The sequence below is a fragment of the Bubalus bubalis genome, chromosome 2 (assembly GCF_019923935.1).
Source record: "Bubalus bubalis isolate 160015118507 breed Murrah chromosome 2, NDDB_SH_1, whole genome shotgun sequence".
In the NCBI taxonomy this organism is placed as follows: domain Eukaryota; kingdom Metazoa; phylum Chordata; class Mammalia; order Artiodactyla; family Bovidae; genus Bubalus; species Bubalus bubalis.
In genome coordinates, this window is record NC_059158.1 from 23,644,223 (window position 1) to 23,670,692 (window position 26,470).

The following is a 26,470-nucleotide window of genomic DNA, read 5'->3' on the forward strand; positions in this document are numbered from 1 at the left end:
GTGCATATATAATTCGCACGGTTTAAAAAGAGCCAGTCACCTGCTGGCCATCGCTCCAGATCTGGACTGTGAGACACGACCTGAAATCGCCACGGGAGAAACTGAGGTAGGATACCAGAGGAGCTTTTCTGGAGGAGGACTAGACAAGAGGCTTGGGGATGAGGGGATGAGAGTTGAATGCAGTGTTTTAAGGGACATAGGGACGGGAGAGTACTTTCTTCCTTGGGTCTTTGGAGGTGGTTTGAAAAGAAGGGAAAAGGTCTCTGGACTTTTCTCTGTCCTTTTCTTCTTCTCTGTCCCTTTGATTGTGGAATTTGTATAACCCTGAAAGAGATGCTGGTTGACAGAGATGCTGACAGAGGTGCTGATGCAAATGTCAAGTCATAATTGACAGCAGTAACTAAACTCTTAGAGTGTGACCACGAGCCTTCAAGTATCACAGTGTGGTTCTCGACCAGTTCCTGCAGCTTCTCTCAACTGAGGGCAAATCAGAGACTTTCAACTTTGAAGTTTATAAAGCTCTGGCTTCTGACAGGGATATTCTGGCCTCTTAACTTTGAGCTGTAAAAATATTCACAGAAAATTCTGAAGAGGAAACATGGTCTTTGAATCACCTACTTCCTCCAGGTGTATGAAAAGAGTGATTTTATGTCTAGTAAAGACTAGGAAACCAGAGGGTAGTGTGAAAGATGACGTATTTCTGGAACTTGTTGCAGAATGGTGATTTCCATGGTCCATGCTACGCTCTGTTGATGAAGAGCAGGCGGTTGCTTGAAATTGGAGGGCTGAGTTGTGTCCTCTGAGCCTCTCCGGGGCTGCCTCCTCCTTAGCTGGACTGTCAAGGGTGGCAGGCCGTCCAAAGTTCCTGTGGGGAAGAAGGCCCTAGTAGACAGGACGCTGGCAGCGTGCGGTGGAGGCCATGGGCCCCCTGCGGGAGGACCGCCAGGAAGAGGGCATCTGCCCCATCTGCCAGGAGTGCCTGAAGGAGGCAGTGCGTACCGACTGCGGCCACCTCTTCTGCCGGGCCTGCCTGGCCCAGCACCTGGAGAAGGCCTCGGCCTCCGGAGTCCGCAGCTGCCCCCTCTGCAGGAAGCCCTGTTCCGAGGGGGTCCTGGGGGCCGGCTATACCTGCGACAGCCACCAGAAGAAGGTGTGCTGGTTCTGTGAGGAGAGCAGACGTCTTCTGTGCATGGAATGCCGGATGACCCCTGAACACAAGTCTCACTGTGAACTGCCCATTGAAAATGCCATCAGCCACTACAAGGTAACACGAGGTTATCGTCGCTATCCCCCTGCCACCACCTCCCCGAGTTACTCCTTTCTACTCCCTGTCCTTGATCCCAGGCATGTCATAGAGGTTCAATAACTGACATTTGTCTTTGTTTCTTCTGCTTTATCCTGTTTTAGACCTTTGTCTTCGTTTCCCTGTGTATATCTTGCTACTGATGTTAAAGTTTCAATGTATTAATAGGAGTCTGAGAGGAAACACTGTCACGTGACATCAGATTCCCAGGAAGCATGAACTCCTCACACTTCTCATCTGTAGTATGAAGGAGCTGGACTAAATAAGGCAAAACCCTTTTAATATTAAGACTATATGGTTCCCTTGATTGACAGTACTAGGATATTGGCCAGAAACGTAATCAGGTTTTGTTGATGTTTATTTGCTAAGTCATAGTCCAACTTTTTTGCAACCCCATGGACTGTAGCTCACCAGGCTCCTCTGTCTATGGGATTACCCAGGCAAGAACACTGGAGTGGGTTGCCATTTCCTTTTCCAGGAGATCTTCCCAACCCAGGGATCAAACTTACATCTCCTACTTGGCAGGGGAATTCTTCACCATTGAGCCACATTTACATATGTTAACAGTTATCCTGTAAATATATTGAAACTTGGAAATTAGTACATGATTCTCTCTTTTCCTTCTTCCTTTGTCTTTTTTCCTTTCTTACTATAGTAACTATTTTTATCCTAATTTAAAAAACTTTAGTCATCAAAGTGGTACATTCAGATAACACTAATGTATAAAGTCAAAACTAAAGATCTTTATTCCTGTTTTCCCCCATTCTCAGCCCCTAGAAGTAACCATTGTTAGATTTTTGTGTATAAATCTTTCAAAAAATTGTGTGTGTGAACACACTGTCTAAAACACAGACATATAAGGATTCTCTACATATCTTTCTGTGACTCATTTTTATCATCTAAAAATACATCTTGGACATTATTTCATCTTCCCACCAGTACCTTTAGATTTTATGAATTCAACAACTGCATGGTGTTCAGCTCTATGAATGTACCATAAATTGGCTAGTATTGAGTTATCTATACATTACTGTTTTGTTTTGAGATCACAAGAAATGTTGCAACGAGTATCCTTCAACATTTATTTTAAAGGACTTAGAATATCCAAGGTATATTTTGATGAAAGAATAAGATAACTTCCAAATTATGATCAGTTTTCCTGTCATCATTTACTACTGAATAACCCTTTGAATCCCAACTTTATAGTATGCCATGGTGCATATAGACTTGCATATTTTCTTCTTTTTTTTTATTTTATTTTTAAACTTTACATAACTGTATTAGTTTTGCCAAATATCAAAATGAATCCACCACAGGTATACATGTGTTCCCCATCCTGAACCCTCCTCCCTCCTCCCTCCCCATTCCATCCCTCTGGGTCGTCCCAGTGCACCAGCCCCAAGCATCCAGTATCGTGCATCGAACCTGGACTGGCAACTCGTTTCATACATGATATTTTACATGTTTCAATGCCATTCTCCCAAATCTTCCCACCCTCTCCCTCTCTCACAGAGTCCATAAGACTGTTCTATACATCAGTGTCTCTTTTGCTGTCTCGTACACAGGGTTATTGTTACCATCTTTCTAAATTCCATATATATGCGTTAGTATACTGTATTGGTGTTTTTCTTTCTGGCTTACTTCACTCTGTATAATAGGCTCCAGTTTCATCCACCTCATTAGAACTGATTCAAATGTATTCTTTTAATGGCTGAGTAATACTCCATTGTGTATATGTACCATGGCTTTCTTATCCATTCATCTGCTGATGGACATCTAGGTTGCTTCCATGTCCTGGCTATTATAAACAGTGCTTCGATGAACATTGGGGTACACGTGTCTCTTTCCCTTCTGGTTTCCTCAGTGTGTATGCCCAGCAGTGGGATTGCTGGATCATAAGGCAGTTCTATTTCCAGTTTTTTAAGGAATCTCCACACTGTTATCCATAGTGGCTGTACTAGTTTGCATTCCCACCAACAGTGGAAGAGGGTTCCCTTTTCTCCACACCCTCTCCAGCATTTATTACTTGTAGACTTCTGGATCGCAGCCATTCTGACTGGTGTGAAATGGTACCTCATAGTGGTTTTGATTTGCATTTCTCTGATAATGAGTGATGTTGAGCATCTTTTCGTGTGTTTGTTAGCCATCTGTATGTCTTCTTTGGAGAAATGTCTATTTAGTTCTTTGGCCCATTTTTGGATTGGGTCATTTATTTTTCTGGAGTTGAGCTGTAGGAGTTGCTTGTATATTCTCGAGATTAGTTGTTTGTCAGTTGCTTCATTTGCTATTATTTTCTCCCATTCTGAAGGCTGTCTTTTCACCTTGCTAATAGTTTCCTTTGACATATTTTCTTGACTGTATTCTGTTCTATTCTATTTCTGCCTGGGTGTAAAACCATTTTTAAAACTGTCCTTTTCCAATGTATTTTAGTGTCAGGTAGGTCTTAGAACTGTCAGAATATTCTTATTTTTCAGAATTTTTGTGAATATTTATATATGCCTATTTTGGCAATTAGCTTTAGCATTTTTCAAACCAATCTTCCCCCTCTTCCGCCCCCAATTTAGTTTCCATTTGATTGGGTGGGAAATTGACATATTTTCACCATGGTGTCTTTCTATCCAATAATGAAGGATGAATTTCCAAAGCTTTCTTTTAGATTCTTGACTTTTTGAACACATTTTGAAACAGAATGAGAAAGTGAGAAGTCCAGATCAAGGGTGACTATGGGAAGAGAGAGAAATAACTCAGAAAACCAAAGAGGCCAAGTTCTCTAGTTCTAACATCATCCCCTCTAAGTGTGGGGGATCACAGGAGGGCAAAGGGAGGCCTCCGACCTGCTGATGGGCCAGTGAATATATGGGAAAATCGATTCACTCACTCAATGATTTATTCAGATCTGTGCTTTGCGTATGATGTCATGCCAGGCATTGTTGGAACTATAAAGATGATTCATAATCTCTGTCCTCAAGTCTACCTTTAAATTATGACAAGGAACCTGAAGTAAATAAAGAACAATATTTGTTTAAGAAAGACTTGAGTAAGTTCTTGCAGTGTATCAGTAACTACCATGTATGCTAGGAATACAATGCTGAACAAGTCAGATGCCATCCCTCCTGCCAGGGATTTTCCAAAGAAAGACAGGCAAGAAATCAAACAAATGACAAGTCTTGTATGATCTAGGAAGAAAACAAACAGATGGAGAGTAATGGGTGACCCATGTGGTCAGTGAGGGCCTCACGGAGGAGGTGGCAGTGGTGCTGAGACCAGGGAAAGAGAAGGCGGCCAGTGGAAAGACTGGGCAGAAGGAAATTCAGATTTGGGAGCCCCAAATCTGGAAATGTCTTGTTGTACTTGAAGAGTTTATAATTAGAGTGTGAATTGACAGCATGTACTGGGAATGAAGGGAATCAAAAGATGACTTCATGAGTTTCTAGTGTGAGAAACTAGATGGATGATGGAAAGATAAGGACTGAGGAGAACAGGTTTGAACAAAACATCAAGTTTCATTTAAGACAAGTCGAGTCCAAGTTGGGACACATCAAAGCAGGATCTTAGATATGCAGCTGGCTAAGAAATCTGAATCTCCAAAGAGAGTCTGAGGTAGTATTCCCAGAACCTAGGACAGGGTGCCATCAAAGTAAAGATAATATTTAAGGGAATTCCCTGGCAGTGCAGTGGTTAGGACTCCATCCTAACCCTCCCTGGTCAGGGAACTAAAATCCCACAAGTCACGCAGAGCAGTCAAAAAAACAAATGAAAGTAAATAAAATAAATTTTAAAAGATAATATTTAAAACTAAGGGAATTGCTGCAATATCCCCAGGAGAGAGTCTAAGGAGAAAAGAGTTTCCAGGGCAAGGTCCTGAGAAAGGCCATCACTTAGACATAAGATGGAGGGGGACCCAGTAAGGGAGACTTGGACTGAGCCGCTAGGAAGGCTTGAGAAAAGCTAGGGAAGTGGTGTTCCAGACACTAAGAAAGAAGTGACTGCAGAGTACATTGAATGATGCTGAGCTATCTAGTTAGATGGGCGTCGGCAAAGAAGTGAATGCTGGGCTAGGAGGAGGCACACTCTTTCCATTGAAACAGTGGGGAATGAAAGAAGGCATCTGCAAGGGGAGGGAGTCTTGCAGTTTGGGAGGTGACTCATGTGTTGTGATTTGAGCCACTGAACTGAACTGAATACTTGAGAAAGAACACCAGCTGTGTGGTTAGAGGCGGGGATGTGAAAGGAAGCTGTGGTAGGTCAAGTTTGGAAGAGTGAATCTATCTGTGAGTGAAACCGAATGGGACTGGAATACGGCATGGAGCACCAACTTGATTTTTGAAACTAGGGATTTAGTGTTTTCTGTTTGAAAGTTATTATGCAGTTTTGATACTTACTGCTTTTTGGTTTATTTTTAAATGTAGTAGCATCTTCACCAAATAGTAATTTTTGTCCCTGATATTCTTGCTGACTGTCTTTTCAGAAGGGTTTTCTTATGCAATGCTTCTAAGCATGATGGAGAAGTCCATGAAAGTTTAATTGGTATCACACTAAATTTGTTGCCTACATTAAGAATTATTACTTTTATGGGCCTACATGGTCTTGACCAATAGCGGGATATATTAATATCACTAAGTGTTTTCCTTTATGTCGGTGAATCAGATGTTACATTTCTTAATTTAAATCTCATATTGAGGGTAGCCACTCCAGTTCTCTTACCTGGAAAAATCTCATGGATGGAGGAGCCTGGTAGGCTGCAGTCCAAGGGGTCGCTGAGGGTCGGACACGACTGAGCGACTTCACTTTCACTTTTCACTTTCATGCATTGGAGAAGGAAATGGCAACCCGATCCAGTGTTCTTGCCTGGAGAATCCCAGGGACGGGGGAGCCTGGTGGGCTGCGTCTATGGGGTCACACAGAGTTGGACACGACTGAAGTGACTTAACAGCAGCAGCAGCATATATTTTATAAGAGTAATTTTTTTGGCAATTGGTTCATTGTAGATCCAAATGAGAGTCTTTGCTGAATTCATATATCCTTTAATTTCCTGACATTTTCTATATGTATGATCATGTGGACATTGTCAGGTTTAATCATCAATACCATTTTTCTTCATAAAATATAATAGACTATACCTTTCTTATCTATATTTTGGGACTTGTTCTGTAAGGAGCGTGTTTTTTGAAAATTGGTCTTTTTGTTTTTTTGGTGACTGTATAGGGAAAGGTAACTTTTTGCCTTTTTTTTTTTTTTAATTTTATTTTATTTTTAAACTTTACGTTTAAACTTAGCAGCAGCAGCAGCAGGGAGAGGGAACACAGAAAATATAATTGGGTTATTGGGGAGGGGGGGATCTTGGATATTGGGTTAAGGAGTTTGGGCTTATCTCTGACAATAAGAAACTCTTTTGAAGACAGGAGTAAAACAGATAAAAGACAAAACATGACTGAGATTTCAAGTTGGATGACAGGCAGAATAGTGGGTCCAAGGACGGAAATATGGCAGTCAAGAGTAGTGGATGGTGAAAGAGGGTGGGGAAGAGGAAGATAAGTTTGATTACTCCAGACTGAGTTTGATTACTCCAGACTGAGTTTGATTACTCCAGACTGAGTTAGAACTGCTAATAGGGCAGTGGGAGATACTTAGGTCTCAGCTAGAAATATGATTGACTGTTAGGACAAACATCTTTCAGGAAATTATGATAAAATCTGAAGCCTGAAATTAAAGACATTGTTCAGCAAAAGAAACAGGTTAAAGAAACAACCTAGCAAAGGTCAAGGAAGGACAGGGTGTGGGAGGTGGGTAGAATGGGGTGGGGAGAATCACATCAAAGAAGAGGAGCCTGAGAAGAAGGCACCTCCGAAGTTTCTTTCCTGGAGTTCACTGGTGACCTTGGAGAGAGCAGTTTTCACAGAGTGATGAGAAGCAAAGGCAGATGCTGGGGAGCAAAAAGGCACGAGGATATGAAGACAATGAGAACTGCCTACTCTTTCAAGAAATGTAGTTGTGACATCAGAGAGAGTAAATGGAAGGGGTAAAATGGTGAAGGTTATTTGCTTGTTTCAACTTCGTGAGACCTGAACTTTCATGCTTACACAATTCTCCACCCCACCTGAGCCTCCACCTTCACCAGCGAGGCCCCTGAGTGAAATTCACATGCCCTTCCTTCTGTTTTATTCCTTCTCTGCTGGGAAATGCGTGCAGGTAACACCCATGACGTGACAAATTTTTAATAAATTCCTCGTAACATCACTGCCTCTTCTGCTTACTCTTTGTTTGCTTGAATGTCCTTGCTGATGTCTCACCCATAACCCTTTGACTTTGGTTCTATCTTCTGAATCTCAGGGCTAGAAAGAACTTTCAAAGTCATCTTATCCAACCCCAGCCTCTACCTGTATGTCTCCAGTGATACAGGACACTTCTTTTCCAAAGAGGAAGTGAAGCAAAATGACAGGGGAAAAAAAGAAAGAAATACCCCCATGAACAGCCATCAACAACAACATGCCCTCTCCCCCATTTTTTTTTTTTTCACCTGAGTTGAGAAAGATTTACTTAGTGAAACACACACTCTTCAGTTAATTGCACACTCTTATCTTTAGTCTGGGCTTCCCTTGTGGCTCAGTTGGTAAAGGATCCACCCCCAATGGGTTCTATGCCTGGGTTGGGAAGATCTCCTGGAGAAGGGAATAGCTGCCCACTCCAGTATTATGGCCTGGAGACTCCCATGGTCTGTACAGTATTCTGGCCTGGAGAATTCCATGGACTCTATAGTCCATGGGATCACAAAGAGTCGGACACAACTGAGCGACTTTCACTTTCTAGCTTTAGTCCACAAATCCCGTTTTTGTTTTGTTTGTTCCATTTAATTTAATCACTGTTCCTCTCTCTTCCATGGGTAGCTACTTAGTGTTTGTTATATTTTTATTTGTAGACAGTTTGCAAAACACACATTGCTGCACTGTGTGCTTATATATTGAATTAACAAAATTACATGATGGGACTCATCTATTTCTTTTTTCCCCCTCGACTGGGCCCTTGTGGGATCTTAACTCCTGAGCAGGTATTGAACCTATGCCCTCTGTGGTGGAAGCATGGAGTCTTAACCACTGGATCACCAGGAAGTCTCTACTTCTTGGTTTCCATTCTACCATGAATTTGAGATCTGAAGTTCATGTTTTGTGGGTCACATGGTCCATTGTTTCTGATAGCTGCACAGTGTTCCACAGCAGGCACCTTCCTCATTTTAGCCATCCATTTCACAGGAATGGACTCTACGTGATTCCAACTCTGTTACCACAAACAGTGCTGTAGCGTACACATTATCTTAGAACCTGAGTGAGGAATTCTCTGGGATTTTTACCCAGAAACGGGACCACCGGATCATAGAGGGAAGCACACCTCGGTGGCCAAGACCCTCAACAGAATGCTATGCTAGTGCCCCTCTCACCAGCCCTCGGTGTGGTCCTCACACCCACGTACATCCCACCTTCCCCAGGTGTTATCCGTTGTCTAATTTTTTATTAATCTGATGAGGGTCAAGTAACATTCCATTGTATTAATTCCATTTCTCTGATCACTGATGAGTTTGGGCATCCCTTCTTCTGTAAACTAACTGTTCATATTCTTTCCAAATTTTTCTTTTGGTTTCCTGTCTTCTTATTTATTTCTAGGCTTTCCTTTTATTTATTTATTTATGTATTTATGGCTGCACTGTGTGACTTGTGGGATCTTATTTCACCAACCAGGGACTGAATCCAGACCCATGGCAGTGAAAGCATTGAATCTCAACCACTGGACTGCCAGGGAGGTCCCTAGGCTTTCCTCTGATGTCCTGTATATAATAAGTCTCTTGTTGCTTTTAGACATTGCAGATATTATCTCCTAGTCCATCATATCTCTGTAAGTTTTGTCCATAGTGTTGATTGAACAGAAATATTTAATTTTTAAGGTCATCAAATTAAATCATTGTCTCACGGTTTGTGCTTTGGGGATTTTATTTAAGACAAATTTTCCCTACCCCCAGGCCACAAATTTATTCTTTAATATTATGTTCTATTAACTTTATAGTTTTCCTTTCATGCTGTCTTTAATCCATCTAGAGTTCTGGATAAGCATTTAGCTTTATTTTTCTCTGTTGTTGTAAGCCAGTTTCTCAACACCATCTCCTACAGATTTTGTCTCCTCTCTTACTGATCTATATACTACTTTTTATTTTCTTTTCTTTCAGTTTTATTGAGATATGATTGACAAACAGTAGTATAAAAGTTTAAGATGTACAGTGTAAGGATTTGATGTATATTCATAACAAAATGATTATTACAGTAAGTTTGGTGAACATCCATGATCTCTTATAGACATGAAATTAAAGGAATTAAAAAAAAACTTTCTTGTGATCAGAACTCTTAGGATTTACTCTCTTAACCACTTTCATATATAACATACAGTGGTGTTGATTATATTTATCGTGTTGCACATCCATCTCTAGTACTTATTTATCTTATAACTGGAAGCTTGTACCTTTTGACTGCCTTTATCCAATTCACCCTCTTTCTATTCTCTACCTCTGATAACCACAAATCTGATTTCTTTCTTGTTTGTTCATTTTGAAAGTACAATTGACCTGCAGTACTATGTTAGTTCCTCTTACACAACATGCTGCTGCTGCTAAGTCGCTTCAGTCGTGTCCGACTCTGTGTGACCCCAGAGACGGCAGCCCACCAGGCTCCCCTGTCCCTGGGATTCTCCAGGCAAGAACACTGGAGTGGGTTGCCATTTCCTTCTCCGATGCATGAAAGTGAAAAATGAAAGTGAAGTCACTCAGTCATGTCCAACTCTTAGCGACCCCATGGACTGTAGCCCACCAGGCTCCTCTGTCCATGGGATTTTCCAGGCAAGAGTACTGGAGTGGGGTGCCATTGCCTTCTCCACTTACACAACATAGTGATTCAATATTGCTATACATTTCAAAATGATCACCAGGACAAGTTTAGTTACAGTATGTCACTATACTAAGATATGACACAGTTACTGACTATATCCTCCACACTGTACATTTCATACCTGTGACTCATTTCTTTGTACTTTTTCTTTTTAAAGTCTTTTGTAAACATGGGTCTCTCCCTGAGCTCTCTCTTCTTTCATTTTCTAAATGTTCTTGCCCCAGCACCATACTGTTTTATTACTAAAGCTTTGTACGCCCTTTTTTCTAGCAGGGCAAATACATTTTGTCACCAGTCTAAAAAGGGATGACAAGGAGATTGTTTCCAGAATCTTTTGCTGTTACCTCCACCCTGTACCTTTCTTCCATTTTGAGTCGTTAAAGGCCTGTGTTGATATCTGTATCAGCTTTGTTTATTTTTGCCTCCTACATAGTTTTTCAAAAACCTGAAAGTAAATTTTTTAGAAACTGAAATCGTTCATTATATCCTTAGTTTCCCAGACACAGTGACCCATCCAGACACTGATTTAAGACTTAGAGAGAGGTCCCATGCCTTCCTGGGCTACAGGTTTACCTCTAAGAGAGGATTCTTGCCCATCCCAGCCAGGGTGGGGAAGTGGTACCAGAGGCTTTGCATCTTCTCTCTAAGTCAGTTCTCACTAGATTGGCTTCACTTGTTGATGAGAAGTAGTAAGAGTTGCCAATGATCAGCAAAAACTTTTAGATGTTGGGAGAAAAACACCCTGAATTCAGAGTAGAAAAGGTTCTGTTACTATCTGTTATTCCTGTGTAGTTAAGGCTTAAAAAAAAAACAAACTATCTCTTTTCACCATCATCCATTAAATAAACTCTTGTATTTCTTCCCCCAAGGATGACGCATAGAAAGCTGCCTCTTTTTAGGCAGAATTTTCCTTTAGCCTCATCCTGGGATCAGGACACCCACCACTCCCCCAATGTGTTCCATGGGCATCACCCTCACCCGTGGTCTCATCATCAAGCATGTCTGTCTCCCTAGGAACGACTCAACCGCAGGATCAGGAAGCTCAGAAAGGACATCTGTGAACTCCAGCGGCTCAGAACTCAGGAGGAGGAGAGACTGCAGGAGATGAAGGTGGGTTTCTTAGAGTCTCAGGAAGGACTCCAGTCTGGCCATCTGTCTGTCTGGAGCAGCCTGCTGCAAGGGGAGTGCCTGGAGGCTGGAAACATGGGTGCTGGGCTCCGTCTTGGGGTTTGTTGGCTGAGTGGCCCAGGGAAAGTCAAACGCTCTGAACTTCATGTGATTTATATGTTCAATGAAAGCCAGTCCTGCTCCACCTGGTTCAAGGTAAGAATCAGAGACAAGCAGACTATCAATTGAAAATTACTCCGTAAACCGTAGGTTTCTTTCTCTGTCTCTGACCGTCTACCCTTCTGTCTCTCTTGCTCACTTCGGTGTGGGGTCTCTCCTCACGTTATGACCCGAGAGGGTTAAAAGGCAGTGGGAGGATATAGCAGAGTCTGTGTGTGTGGGGGTGTGTGTGTAACATGCACGTGTGGATGTTCACAAGGGTGTTAGGTGGGGAGACGGTGTCCCGGCATTTTTGAAGAACATGGCTGCCTCTTTAACACCCATGACCGGTAGAGTCAATGTTATGAAGGGAGGAGGACTGAGAAATCAGCATTCTCACTCAATGCTCAGAGGCGGAGGGCTAGGCGGAGCCTTCTGACATCAGATCTTACATAATTCCTTTTTCTGGAGTTTCAGGCAGACCCTGGGACCCACAGGCTGGAGGCTGAGCTGGAGCAGCAACCCCAAACCAGAAGACAGCTGGATGCCCCCGCTCAGCGGCGGCCAGACCAGCGGCAGGATGTGTCAGCAGAGCTGTCCAGAATCCCTGGCATCTCCAGGGCATTACTTCAGCTCAGCAGCCTGGTCACTGATCTGGAGGGGATGGCCAAGAAACTGGACGCCAGCCTGCTGAAGGTGCATATCCTGGGGTGCCTTCCAAAGCCCAGAATTCTCCCCAAATAGTGGGCAGCCTACCTGTAGTATCCCTCTGGGAGGTGTAAGAAGAGACTTTGTGACATGTGGTGGTGACCTGCCCAAGGCTGCCCAATGCTGCTGCAGCAGAGGGGGGTACATAGAAGGGGTGCACCCCTCCAGTTCTCAAGGTGGCAGTCCCGAGTGCCATCCACTAGTGGGGTGGGGAGGGGACTTGGATGGAACAGGAACCTGAGAACCGATGGTGACTCTCACTCTTTCTCTCTCCTAGGATGCCAGTGACCTACTGAACAGGTATGAGCTGTCCCATCTCCCTTCCTACATGTGCTTCCACACACAAACCCACACCAACCTAGATGTGTGTGGGGGCTTTCTCAAGGTCAAGGAGTTCCACTGTTCCTTTAACTTGCATCTTCATGCTACATGGACAGTGGAAGAGTCAACAGAATATACTGAAGGATTTTTTGTTTCTAGGAGTGCTCCAGAGCAATTAGAGGTTATTTATCCCAACTTAGAGAAAAGAATCAACGAGTCACTTGTCCAGCCATCCTCAGCGGCTCTGACATGTTCATCCCCGGGCCATTTCATCTCAGATTCACCTCACCCTCCTGGCTCTCCTTCCCCTAATCTGTCCAGCCTCCCATTAGGTCTGCCCGGTGGCCCCTCAGACCTGCCATCTCCTGAACATGACCTCCATTCCTCGTCGCCAGAGCTGTGACCTGATGCCTGACCCTCAGACCCCTGGACGATAGTCATAGCCTCTCTCCTGAACCAGGCTTGTACTCTGGCTCCCACTGCAGAGGTCAGGATCCAAGCCCTCTTTTTCCTGTGAACTGATGGTAGTACCCATCTCTCACCATCTCATATTGAAATGGGAGCATCCAGACATTTGAATGGTATGAGCTCACAATGGTGATACCACCTCTGCATGTGGAGCCTGCACATCTGTTGGAAGGAACATTCCTTCTGAGCTCCTGTAGCACCTGGTATCTGTACCATTCGCCTGGCACTTTTATTATTTTTGTGATGGACAGACTCTACAGTGACCTCTCATGATTCTCCCTTAATAGTGTTCATACCCTTGTGTGATCCCCTCTCCCTGAGTGTGAGCAGAACCTGTGACTTGCTTCTAATCAATGGAATATGGCAAAGGGGATGGGCTGGCACTTCACGGACTGCGTTACACGAATGGGATGCCTCCTTGTTAACACTCTCCCTCTTGAGATTCTCCTTGCTGGATTGACGATGTGAGTGACTCTGCAGCCAGCAGGCAGCCTCCAGCCTTCAGCCAACAGGAAGCAGAGGCCCTCATTCTTGCAGCTGCCGGAAAATTAACTCTGCCAACTGCCTAAATGAACTTGGATGTGGATTTTTCCCCAGTCGAGTCTCCAGAGGAGAACCCAGCCCAGTTGACACCTTGATTGCAACCTCATGAGACCCTAAGCAGAGAACCCAAACTTCTGATCCACAGAAACTGTGAGGTAATAGATATCATAGAAACTATGATATAATGAATACAGATCAATGAATAGTACCTTTGTGTATTAATTATTTGCATCACTTCTTTGGGTGAGTAATAACAGTGACCCAACCCACATCCATCTCACTTGTCTGATGTATAAAATGGAACTATTTTTTAAAATGGGACTATTAATAATACCTACCTCATAGGGTTGTCGTGATCATTAGTTGAGTTAATATATTAAAAAATATTTATTTACAGTGACTGGTCAGAGTGAGCTCTATATGTGTTCGTTATTATTACTAACATTTTTTAAATCTTTAGTTCTTTCTTTGAGAACTACTTGTGTCCCCTCCAGCACCCTCACCATAGCTTCCCATGAAGCTTGGTTAGTGGTGGAAAAGTCCCATTTTCCTTATTTACATGTCTGATCTTATATTAAACTTTTCTATTGTTTGAACTACCTTGAGTGAGTTGCCATTCCTTTTAATAGAAAGAGCTGCTACAGTGTAAGCTGTGAAAAAATTGTCCCACCAAGTGTGCACAGTCCTTTGAGGGTGTTGGAGAGAGTGATGGGGAGCTTGGGGCTCTGGACTCCAGCACTTCCTGGAGGAGGGAACCTTGAGACCAGACTGTGACAAGCAGAGTGTGGAGGCTCATGGAGCTACCTTACCTTGAAGTCACTGTGTTTTAGGATCGATCCACTTCCTCTGCACTGAGTCCACACTCCAAACAAATGAACTTCAATTACCCTGCAAGTGCTGATAGACCAACACAAGTATTTTCACTCACTAGCAGTTTTATTTCTCAGTGTAAGAAATATAAATTGTCTTTCTGAATCCAAGTCCCTTGTTAGGAGCATGCCCAATAATAAAATATTCACACCTTCCGGGGGACGCATTTCTGAACAAGGTAGCCTGGTGGCTAAGAGCTCTTGGGTCTGACATAGATCAAAATCCTGGGTGCATGATTTTGGCTAAGCAAGTGCCCAAAATTCACCAGATCTCAGCATTTTTAACTTTAAAATGTAGATAATAATAGGAACCACCTGGCAGGGTCACTAAGATTAAGTGACATAATACATGTAAAGTCCTTCAACAGGCCAAGATCTCTCTTTAAGTTCTAATGTATTCTTTAAATATATATTTATATATATATTTTTTTAATTGGAGGATAATTGCTTTACAATGCTGTCTTGTTTAGGCTGGGATCTTCATACACATTTACCCTAGAGGCTAATAGTCATTTTTAAAAATGCAACTAAAACCAGTGAAAAATAAACAGAAAAAGACAATCCACTTTTTGGTGGAATCCCAGGTCTGGGAACTTGGAGTATGTTTTACCATTATATAAGGACTTGCATGTGCCTTTTTCTTTTTTTGACTACACATTTTATATGAAATACTGAACACTACCAGAAAAAGCAATTGTACCTTCATTTTCCAATTCCTCACTCTTGATCTCCCCATGTTTTCTACTTGCTAAACTGAGGGCTTCCCTCATAGCTCAGCCCATAAAGAATCTGCCTGCAATGCAGGAGACCTGGGTTCGATTCTTGGGTCAGGAAGATCCCCTGGAGAAGGAATGGCAACCCACTCCAGTAATCTTGCCTGGAGAATCCCAGGGACAGAAGAGCCTGGCAGGTTACAGCCCAGAGGGTTGCAAGAGTAGAACATAACTTAGCGACTAAACCACCACTAAACTGGGGATAAACAACAGGGAATTCCCTGGCAGTCCTCTGGTTAGAATGCCAGCTTTCACTGCCATGGGCCCGGGTTCAATCCCCAGTTGGAGAACCAAGATCCTATAAGCCTTTTGGCCAAAAGAGGAAAAAAAGAAGAGGTAAATAACAGAACTTTTGGGGTGACTTCTAAGCCTGGGCCTCAATACACTGTGCCCATCTCCCCTTAGAGTTTGCACCTGGATGGTTTGCTCCTCCCAGAGGCCACAATGGGAAGATGATAGAACGTTTTACTTTATGTCTGAGAAGATTCAACAGAGACAGTATTAAAGTGAAGGGTATATTTAAGCAGAATAAATGACACCACCACCAAGAACTAAAAATAAAATATAAGACAATGCTTTTATTGTACATAGGATTTAAACTTCCTTGGAATGACAGAAATCATCTTACAAACTCAAGGCAGCCACGTGTTAGTTCTTGTCCCTGAACCAGCACCAGGCAGGGTGGCTTCTGGAGTCATGAACACTCAGCTTCTTCACACCACGTGCAGCCACAACTTCTGCCAATACAACTGCTCCCCTACAAGGTCTCTACCCAAAACCACACATCTTTACAAAGTCCTGATTCTCTCCCTTCTTCTGGCCAGTCCCTCAGATGACACTTCTTATCCAGCCCTGGAGCAGTCCCAGTGCTTTGGGCTACAAGTCACAGGTCCCCCTCTGTAACTCCATTTGGGCAATTCACCCCCTGCCTCTGTCTGAGATTCCTTCCCCAGTACAAAGCTTATTACGGTGCTCTCTCTGCTCCCACAGCTGAGCTACTTGGGACTCATTCCTGTTCACCATGTTATTCCTTTCATCTCATTTCTCAATGTCAGATGGTGATCAACAGATCAAGAAGAGGATTTTCCGGATTTTCCAAGGGATGAGTGTGGACCTCGGGTTGTGGCTTATGTCCACAATGTCCCTGACTCCTTCCCACCAATGCCCTGCATTTTCATCGCAGCCAGAAGAAGACATTGAGTGGTGTCAGGGGTGGGTGTCATCAGCAATCAGCTCATGAAGACAGTGCAAATGACCCAGTGTCCCATGGGTCACAGATCATCCATCCACTTCTCTGCCACCCTTTCTCCCTAAGATGCTTTTTCCCCTTTTTTCCTCATTCACTATAATCATCTTTTGGTTTTATTTCTTTATTTATTTTTGTCCACACTCTGAGGCATGTGGGATCTTAGTTTGCTGACCAGGGATCGAGCCCACACCTCCTGCATTGGAAGCATGGAGTCTTAACCACTGGACCACTATACCCATCTTTTAGACTGCCCTTTCTAGAAAGCCATCCCTGACTCACCTCCTGCCTCCTAATGGATTATACCCCTCCTCTGGGTTTTTCTAGTGCCCAGAGCAGACTCCCATCACAACACTGTGCTCTCATTTCCTCCTTAGGTCTCTGTCTCTTCTCATGACCTCCTTCAAATACAGGACAAGTTTTGTGGGGGTTTTATTGTTTGTTCATTTTTTTTCTTTTCCCTTTCATGTCACCAGTGGCTACCATACTGCTTGGCTCATAATTAGCACACAACAAATATTTCCTAAGGATATGAGTAGATGAACTCTAATATTTTAGGGGAGAAAACAAGATGAAGAGAGGTGAGATGCCTAGTTTAAGACCATATAATTCATTGCAAGGCTGGGTCTAGAACCCAAGTCTTCCTCGCTCAAATCCAGTATTCCTTCCTCTTACACAGTACTTCTGTGCCTGGTGGGGATGGTGGTGAGGAGGGCTAGCAGTAGTCTGAGTCCCATCCACCCGGCATTGAGGAAAGGGCTTGATCAGCAGACTGAAGTTCATCCCACCTTGTCCCTCTCCAAAGTCCCGACTCTTATCACATCATCTAAAGCAGTCATTTCAAATCTCAGGTGACCCAGCCAGGGTCAAGTCCTTAGGTCCTCTCTTTGAGCCCTGTGCTTAGGACAGGGTAGCTGCACCCTCTTGGGAGCTCAGGGAGAACTTGGACCCTCGGCCCCAGAGCCCAAAGAAGGGAAAGACCTTCTGGGTGAAGGACGCAGTGAAGGTGTAAATGGGTTCCTGGGTGACGGCGTTGGCAAAGGTCACCCAGCCCACCTCGTAGTCGATGGACACCCGCACCTGCTGGGGCTGCTCCTCCAGGGTCAGTCGGGTGGGGAAGGAGCTCAGGGCTGAGACGAAGCCCCAAGCCAGCCTCACCGCCCATACCCCCTCCTCTGGCCGCATCCGAAGCTCCCCCTTCCGGCGGATGTCCTTACTGACCACGCCCAGGGTGCAGCTGCCCCCGTGAGCCAAGTCCACACTCACCACCCACGTGTGTCTCCCCCCTGTGAAGCCACCATGGGCCAGGACACAGGTGGCCCGGTCAAAACGCTGGGGGTTGTCCGGCGACTTCTGCCACTTGTAGGAGAAACGAGCCTGCTGGTAGTCCTCGGACAGCAGGAGCTTGGGGTGGGAAGTCCGGGGGTCTAGAGAGATGTGCGCTGTGGGGAAAACAAAAGGTATGCAGATGTCAGCAGACACGCTATCACCTTCAAGAAAGGTCTAACCACTCCCCTTGGCATTCACATTAGCATTACTCCCAACAACGTGTAGAGGGCCTACAAACACAGGAAGCATGGGTATCTCCTGGGAACTTGGTAGTGACACTCTCAAGCTCCACCCCAGACCACCTGAGACGGAATCTGCATTTTAGCACAATCCGTAAATGATTCCTGAACCTGTTAACGCCTGCTTCAGAGGATGTGTCCAGTTCAGTCACTCAGTCGTGTCCGACTCTTTTCTGCGACCCCATGGAATGCAGCATGCCAGGCTTCCCTGTCCATCACCAACTTCCGGAGCCAACTCAAACTCATGTCCATCGCGTCAGTGATGCCATCCAACCATCTCATCCTCTGTCGTCCCCTTTTCCTCCTGCCCTCAATCTTTCCCAGCATCAGGGTGGTGCTGATGCTGACTTTTCCAATAAGTCAGTTCTTTGCATCAGATGGCCAAAGTATTGGAGTTTCAGCTTCAGCATCAGTCCTTCCAATGAATATTCAGGACTGATTTCCTTTAGGATTGACTGGTTGGATCTCCTTGCAGTCCAAGGGACTCTCAAGAGTCTTCTCCAACACCACAGTTCAAAAGCATCAATTCTTCGGTGCTCAGCTTTCTTTATAGTTGAACTCTCACATCCATCCATGACTACTGGAAAAACCACAGCTTTGACTATACAGACCTTTGTTGGTAAAGTAATGTCTCTGCTTTTTAATATGCTGTCTATGTTGGTCACAGCATTAGTTAGTTGGTTAGCATGTTAGTTTGGACATGCGGGCTCTCATCTGGTTCTCTGCAGTCCCCTGAAAAGCACTTCTGCCGCCTGCAAACTGGCTGATGCCCAGAGCTGTGTGTGCCTGCTCTCATTTCCTCTGCTGACACATCACGTCCTATCCCTCCTGTATCTCAGAGGGCAGGGACATTCCCCCACCCCCAGTCCAAACTTCATGATCACTCCCTGGGTGCTTATGACTCATATACTCAGTCTTCTTCGCTCCTGTCAGGCTCCCTGACTCACCCACGGGGTATTCATTCTGCCTCAGGAATCTACAATCAGGCCGTCTGAGGGCCACTTTTTGACATCAAAACTTCTGCAGATCTCTGCATAGTGCTACTTTTAGTATCCATAAGTTGAGACAAATACATGAATTCTGATATGTCCATGAATTAGAGTCGCTTCCAAGAACCCCATGACTTCCTAGTGTCTTTGGCTGATAGACTAGGAACAATGGTCTTGAGAGGGGTCCAGTCTTTATTCCTTGCCTGCCCACAGGTTGCACTCCTATCATCCATGAAACAACACCCAAGAGAGAATGGGGGGGTCCTGACAATTCTAAGAATGTTATTCTAAATCCAGATCAAAGTTCCCCTCGCCCAGGAAGCCCTTCACGACAGACCTTGGCCCAGGCTCATTTAATCTTTCTATCTTGTCAAGTGCAGATCAGAACCTGAACTTCCTGTCAGGTATGTGGTATGAGTGTGTGCATCTTTCTTCTTCATGGTTCTCAGGCAGTCCTTATAAAGGCAGTGACATGTATCACTGCCATGTGTGACATTATGTGTGTACATTTATTTATATATATATATGATATATATATATATGATATATATGTATTTGACTAGTACATTTTCCAGTGTGGAACCCGGCAAAATTATCCTTCATTTTCAACTTTAGATTCTTCACTCCCTCCCATACTGACAGAGGCAACTTACCTGGCTCATAATCCAACTCAAAGCTGAGTTTTTCTGTAAAGAGGAAGTAAAACAAGATGCAATTTCATTAGTCTTACAAAACCACAGAACATTTACCAATGAGGAAACTGAGGCCCCAGGAAGGGAAGGGACAAAGAGAAGAATGGCAGGTGGAACCCTCTAGACCAGTGGTTCTGAACTTGAACTTGCATCAGAGCCCCCGGAGCACTTGTTTTTTATTCAAGTGGCCCAGGGTGGGGCCAAGATTTGCATTTCTGGCAAGTTCCCAGGGCATGCTGATGCAGGCTGGGACTTCATTTTGAGCCTCACTGTCTAGCTCTGAGCAGGCAGAGACCATTTTTACGTTCAATGCCTCACACAGAGCCCAGGACATAGTAAATGCTCAAGAAACATCTACTTAATGAACAGATAAACGGGTTAATTTGTTTCTCATTCTGCTTGGAAATAATTTAGGGGAGAGTCAAAGGTCAGCCTTTGATGAGAGTAAAATTTCTTTCTCTGCTAGGCCACTTACTTGCAGGAAGTGGACTTAGGGGAAAACTCTTCTAAGGTGACGTCTTTTTGTAGGCAGGTCATTTAGAACTGGGTGGCATCATTCATGATGTCATGTGGGACAAGGGGGAGGTGTTGGCAGCAAGCCACTTTTCTGACTCTCATTTCAAACCTTCCACTCCCTCACCTATCACCACTCCCTGTCCCGGAAAAGGGGGTCATGGTCCCCACATGGGCAGTTCAACTCTGAGAACCAGGCTAATGGGGTGGAGGATGGGGGAAAACCAGGGAAAGGAGGAAGGGAAGTCAGCTACCACAGGGCACAGAAAAATACTCTCAGTGGCTATTAATTAACAACTATTAAAAAAATTCATCATATATTATAAATGCCCCTGTGGCTTTTTAAAATTATTGACAGTGACTAATTTTGTTAATCATTCTCTTACATGTCACTTCATGACAAGTGGTTAGATCAGTTTCATTATTTTTCAAAATAGTTAAATTTTTCTGGAAAGCTTCAGCTTTCTTGTCTCACTTCCTTGTCACATTATTCTGAAAGCAGATTTTATAAAGATTGGCAAATAAGGAAAACAAGGCACTGGAAAGGCTTGAGCCTTGTCAAAGGTCACACAAGCATAGGGAAGCAGGGCATGGAGGCCACTCGTAAGCCCAGGCTTCATGGCCACCTGTGCTCCATGGGGTCCTCTTACCCAGAAACATCTTCATCTCCCTCTGCAGCGGGAAGGCTTGCTGGGGGAAGTCCCGAATCCTCTGGCCCAGCTCTGGAGATATAGCCACTGGTTTCCGGCACCTTCTGGTTTCACATCTAGGGGCACAGAAATGGCGGGGTCTGGGATTTAACCTCCTTAGCGATGCCCCCAGACTCAGTAGGTCATCTTCTTCTAACTGAGCTTAGAAGTGCCAGTCCCCATGGGCAGACATCATTCCTCTAGGATGGACCCCCTTCCTCTCCTCACTACTCCCTCTTGGGTAATGCCATGCTAGGCGTGTACCTATGGTTATACGTGGAAATGCAATTGAGGATGTGAAAGTTTACATGTGAGTTTTATCTGTTATGTGAGAACGTATGTTTGTTTGGCAATAACCAGGCGTGTAGTGCCTGTTTGTTTATGTATGTGGGGAAAGAAGAGACAAACTTACCTTATTAGAGTGCTTCTGATATCCTAGGAGAAAGAGAGAAAGCAGAGATTTGGTTTCCACTTCTCCTTCCCACAAGAAAAGACAAAAATACTGTATTCTCAGCCCTAGATAGAAAAGGACACCAGATCCATGGAGTCACAGCATTTTAGGGTTTATGAGGCTTCAGGGATCTTGGAGCCCAACTCCTTTATTTTATAAGATGCAAACAGTGAAGTGACCTGGCCCTCAGAGGCAAAGACAAGTCCCATCCCAAGGTCACCTGCTTCTCAGTCCCAAGTGTGTCCCCCTAAGTCATGCTGCCTTTGTAATGCTATACTGGGACCCCAGTATCTCTCCTCCAGCAAGACAAAGTGAAATAGACCAGAAAGAACTTCCTGTCTGGGGGGTGGTGACACAGAGAATGGTTTGCCTTGAAAACAGCACCTGACATTTGTTTGCTTAGTGCCTGATGCTTTTCAGAGTGCTACTTTCACTTGCATTTTACTGTGCGATCCTCACAAATAAATAATTTGTGAGATAAATAAAGCATCTTCCCTATCTGAATGCATGGTAGGATAAAGAGACCACAATCAGAGCAAAGTGACCCGGGAGCTCTGGGGCAAGCAAGGACTCTTAGAATTCAGAACTTGTGGTCCTGTGACCCATCTTTCACTTGGGGTACAAAGCTCTGTGAGTGAAGAAGAGATGGCTCAGATGGTAAAGATGCCACAAAGCCTAGGCGAGCACGGTGGGTGGGGCGGGGCTCAGCTCTCACCGTCAGGAGCTCCCTCGCCGGCCTCTCCTTCTTCTCCTCCAGTTCCTCAATGAGGGTGTTGAACCGGCCGATCTCCCCAGTGACCAGGACATCAAATTCATCCCGATGCTTCAGGATGTCCTCATCCAGCTTCTCCAGCTGGGCTAATAGGATGTTCTGCTGCTCTTCCAGGAACTGGCTCAGATGTGCAAACTCAGAAATCACCTTTTGTTTCTTGGTGGCCACCTGAGTCTGAGAGGGCAGGAGAAGAAAGAGGCCAGGAAGTTATTCCTCCTCTTTTTACCCTTCCTTTTCCTTCTTTTTCCTTGATTCACTCCCGTCTCCCTCCTGACCCAGATCCACATCTTCCAAGGTTTGGTGGTAAAGTCAGAGCCCCCTAGTCTCCAGGTCCCCGGAGAGACTTGGTTTCCTTTCCACCTGCCCTGCCACTTCCGGGAGGAGATATAAGGAAGGGGTGAGGACACCCTACTTCCTGCCGTTTACCAAGTGCACACAATGTGCGTGTCACTAAGGGACAGTCGTTACAGAAATTCAGTGAGATAGTGACAATTTTTAATCTTCACTTCACAGAAAAATAAACTGAGCATAGAGAGCTGTTTGAGGTCATAGAGCTAATTTGTTTCAGGATTCAAACTCAGAAGGACTTCAAAGCCCCTATATGTGATGTTTCCTCGATTTCAGATAGGCACTGGAGCCGGAGGAAGGCAAGAGGGCTAAGGAAGGGATGATGACCTACCAGGAGGACTTGTATCCTTCGATTTTCCCTTGACTGAATTTCTTGAATCTCCTCTCTCTCTTTTCTTAGACACTCAAGACACTTCTGTATTTGTTCCTGGAAAGAAGGGGCATAAAATATCTAAGATGGAGGTGGGGGAGGGATAAATTAGAAGTTTGGGATTAGCAGATACAAGCTACCATATGTAAAACAGATAAACAACAAGGACCTACCGTACAGCACAGGGAACTAAATTCAATACCTTGAAATAAATTATAATGGTAAAGAGTCTGAAAAAAATATGAATCACTTTGCTGTACACTAGAAACTAATACAAAGCTGTAAATCAACTATACTTCAATTAATTTTTAAAAAATATTTAAGATGGAAACAATGATTTGTTAAGAAGTGTCATCTCTGTCTCCTGGAATAGAGTGACCCAACGAAGGAGCTGGGTCTCAGCTGACAAAGCCTGGGCTGTTATTGTCCTTATCAGCTGACTCTCTTTGGGTCTTTTTCCTCTGGTTTGGCTCTCCAAGAATTTTGATCAGGGCTTTCCCCCTTTAACCTGCACCATTATAGGCTATGATTCCATGTTCCCACCTGAGCCTTCCTGTTATCAAGCTGTGAGAATGTGCTCAGTCGTTTCAGTCTTGTCTGACTCTTTGCAAATTAATGGATAGTAGCCCTCCAGGGTCCTCAGTACATGGGATTCTCCAGGCAAGAGTACTGGAGTAGGTTGCCATGCCCTCCTCCAGGGGATCTTCCCAACTTTGGGATCGAACCCTCATCTCCTGTGTCTCCTGCATTCAGGCAGATTGTTTACTGCTGAGCCACCGGGGAAGCCCTGTCATCAGGCTAAACACACTCTAATTTCTTTTGCCTTTAATAAATGGTATCTAGGGTCTGTCCTGAATTTGATATGCCCTTCTTTGAAATTATCCTAACTTTCTCACATCTCCCAAAAGGAACACCTCCAAACAACCTCTGTTATGAATGGAATCAACTTTCTGAGTATGATCTGGAGGGAACAAGAAACATGGATGATGCAAAAAATAATCAATGATTTGTTTTAAAAACTGCTTGCTCTTGGGGACTTCCCTGGTGGTCCAGCAGTTAAGACTTTGTGCTTCCACTGCAGGGGGCACAGGTTCGATCCCTGGTTGGTGAACTATTAATAAGATCCCACAGGCCACACGATGTGGCCAAAACACCCTCCCAAAACAAACAAAAAAAAATTTTCTTGCTTTAGAGAAGAGTTAGGAACAGTTATATACATATAAATGGCCATAAAAATACACTGCAAAATATATTTAGAACTCTTACCAATACATGCTAATTAACTAGCTGACACATAAACACAGACACCTACTTGTAATAAAACAAGATGCATAAACAACTAAAAACAGCATACACTCATTTAATGATGGAGAAAATTACACACTATATGTATCTACCCAACCTGCATATATGTAAACACTCATTTACTCACAAACATGAGCGCTCAGTTACACATACACACTCAAATTGTCAGATCCCCCCAAACACACTGCATCTACCGGGAAACGTGCAAACGTTAATACTAATACTATGCAATCACTTCCTCAAGTGCAAACCCAGACATCCTCAGACACACCTGACTGATCCAGGGCCCAGACACACATGCTCGTGTTTTGGTGACTCATTCACTCAACAGGTATTTGTTGAGCTACTATTCTGTGTTGGCCATAAGGAAACAATATAGGACATACTTAAAACACAAACACATGATCTTGCATACCTGGGTCTATTGCCTGGCTGATGATAAAATAGAGAGTGGCCCAAATTATCCACCCCTCCGCTCTGCTTCTTTCAGTCTAGTCCCATTCGAGACCCACCCCCGGAACGGTCGCAGTTTCCCCTTCGTACCCGGTAGGGCCCCGCTGCATCCTCCAGGAAGCGCACAGTATGGGCGCGGTGCTCCCAGGCCTCCCGGCACACCACGCACAGCTGCATCTCATCGTCCTCGCAGAAGAAGTAGACCTTCTCCCCGTGCTCTGGGCAGACGTCCTCCTCGTCTAAGTCCATCTGGGACACCAGCTTGAGTCGTTCAATGTTCTCCACCACGTTGGCCAGCTGCCAGTTGGGCCGGAAGTTCCCTGGGCGGAAAGGCTCCTTGCAGAGTGGGCAGGTCGGGGGCTCCTCGGGGTCCGGGCTGGTGATCTCCAGGTAGCGGGTGAGGCAGACTCGACAGAAGTTGTGGCCACAGTCGATGGTGACCGGTTCTCTGAGGGTCCCTTGGCAGACGGGGCAGTTGACCTCATCTGCCAGGCTGGTCACGGAAGCAGCTGAGGCCATGGTGCTGCTGCTGCTTGTGATCTCTTCAAGGTCACCTTCTCTGCTCGGCTTGGGGGCAGGGCTGGGAGAAGAATGAGGACGCACAGCGTGCACTCACACACCCACATGCACACACGGCCAGGCACAGGGGCATCCTACATACCCAGTGACAGCCTCATGGTCACACACATACACACCTGCACTTGCACACAAGGGCAAGGCACCCACTTGCACGCCTGGCAGCCAGGGTTCTGCTTTCCCCCTCCCAAAGGAACAGACACACACCTCCAGTGGCAGAGACAGAGAAATAGCAGAGGAGTGGAAGAAGAAGGGGTGACAGCCTCCCAGAGATGACCTCAGTTACTGTCTGAGCTGGTGCCCATGACCAGCAGGTTGCTGCCTCGTCCCGTCCATCCAGAGACGCTCACGGTAGAAGTATCTTAACCACCCACGGGTGGAAGAGACTGTTCTTTTGGGAGCAGGAGGGAGACTGGATCACAGAGCAGTGATGCCACCCAGCTTCCCTGCAGTATGACCAGCTGCCTCCAGGGAGATTGAAGGTATCAGCCAACCCAGGGGAGTGTGGGGACCCAGATAAGGGTGTTGTGCCCGGGGCGGGGGCGGTGGATCAGGGCACAAGCAACTTCACCAGTGATGCTCCAACCGGCCTGCTGTCGGCTGCCCAAGGGGTTGGAATGTACTCTGCGTGGGGGAGGAGAAAGAAAAATAACACCAGCCAGAGTTTATTTACGATAACCATATTCCTCATACTGACATAAGCAGTTTAAACACGCCATCTTATTTATTTCTCCAGTCTGCTCTGTGACTTCAGTGCTGTTACGATATTAGCTGAGCTCAGCCAGGTTACTTACCTTGCTCAAGGCACACAGAACGGGAGGTGAGAGGCCATAATTTTCACTCAGATTTGTGAGTCTCAGAGCCATGCTGTCCAACAGAAATACCATGTGAGCCACACATGCAATTTTAAGTTCCAGTAGCCATATTTTTTTATAAGTGAAACTAATCATTGTTGTTGTTCCTTCACTCAGTCGTGTCCGACTCTTAGACTGCAGCACGCCAAGCCTCCCTGTCCCTCACCGTCTCCTGGAGTTTGCCCAAGTTCATGTTCATTGCATCAGTGATGCCGTCCAGCCATCTCATCCTCTGACACCTTCTTCTCCTTCTGCCCTCCATCTTTCCCAGCACTAGGGACTTTTCTAATGAGTTGCGTGTTCACATCAGATGACCAAAATACTAGAGCTTCAGCTTCAGTATCAATTCTTTCAGTGAATATTCAGGGTTGATCTCCATTAAGATTGACTGGTTTGATCTTCTTGCTGTCCAAGGGACTTAAAGGAGTCTTCTCTAGCACCACAGTTCAAAGGCATCAATTCTTTGGCG

General features: G+C 44.8%; 2 protein-coding genes across 6 annotated transcripts; one reads left to right on the top strand and one right to left on the bottom strand.

The window, feature by feature from the left end:
• On the top strand, nucleotides 1–16,308 carry TRIM40 (tripartite motif containing 40). Of its 4 annotated transcripts, none has more exons than XM_044928451.2 (6): nucleotides 1–106; nucleotides 717–1,264; nucleotides 11,242–11,337; nucleotides 11,971–12,189; nucleotides 12,479–12,501; nucleotides 12,682–14,117. In XM_044928451.2, exons 2-6 carry the CDS (start codon nucleotides 920–922, stop codon nucleotides 12,923–12,925), a joined length of 927 nt encoding a protein of 308 aa, XP_044784386.2. In that variant the 5' UTR covers nucleotides 1–106; nucleotides 717–919; the 3' UTR covers nucleotides 12,926–14,117. The 4 variants fall into 4 exon arrangements, 3 of the variants coding, with proteins under 3 accessions (XP_044784386.2, XP_044784388.2, XP_006061681.4); XM_044928453.2 differs by having other exon boundaries at nucleotides 12,844–14,117; XR_006544747.2 differs by adding an exon at nucleotides 16,231–16,308 and having other exon boundaries at nucleotides 12,479–13,688.
• On the bottom strand, nucleotides 15,728–25,733 carry TRIM10 (tripartite motif containing 10). Of its 2 annotated transcripts, XM_006061617.4 has the most exons (7): nucleotides 24,662–25,730; nucleotides 22,775–22,870; nucleotides 22,039–22,269; nucleotides 21,285–21,307; nucleotides 20,834–20,949; nucleotides 19,632–19,664; nucleotides 15,728–17,863 (listed from the first exon to the last, which is right to left on the bottom strand). In XM_006061617.4, the coding sequence occupies exons 1-7, from the start codon at nucleotides 25,088–25,090 to the stop codon at nucleotides 17,322–17,324; spliced, it is 1,470 nt and encodes a 489-aa protein (XP_006061679.1). In that variant the 5' UTR covers nucleotides 25,091–25,730; the 3' UTR covers nucleotides 15,728–17,321. The 2 variants fall into 2 exon arrangements, with proteins under 2 accessions (XP_006061679.1, XP_044784380.1); XM_044928445.2 differs by lacking the exon at nucleotides 19,632–19,664 and having other exon boundaries at nucleotides 24,662–25,733.
• Nucleotides 25,734–26,470: the final 737 nt, after the last annotated feature.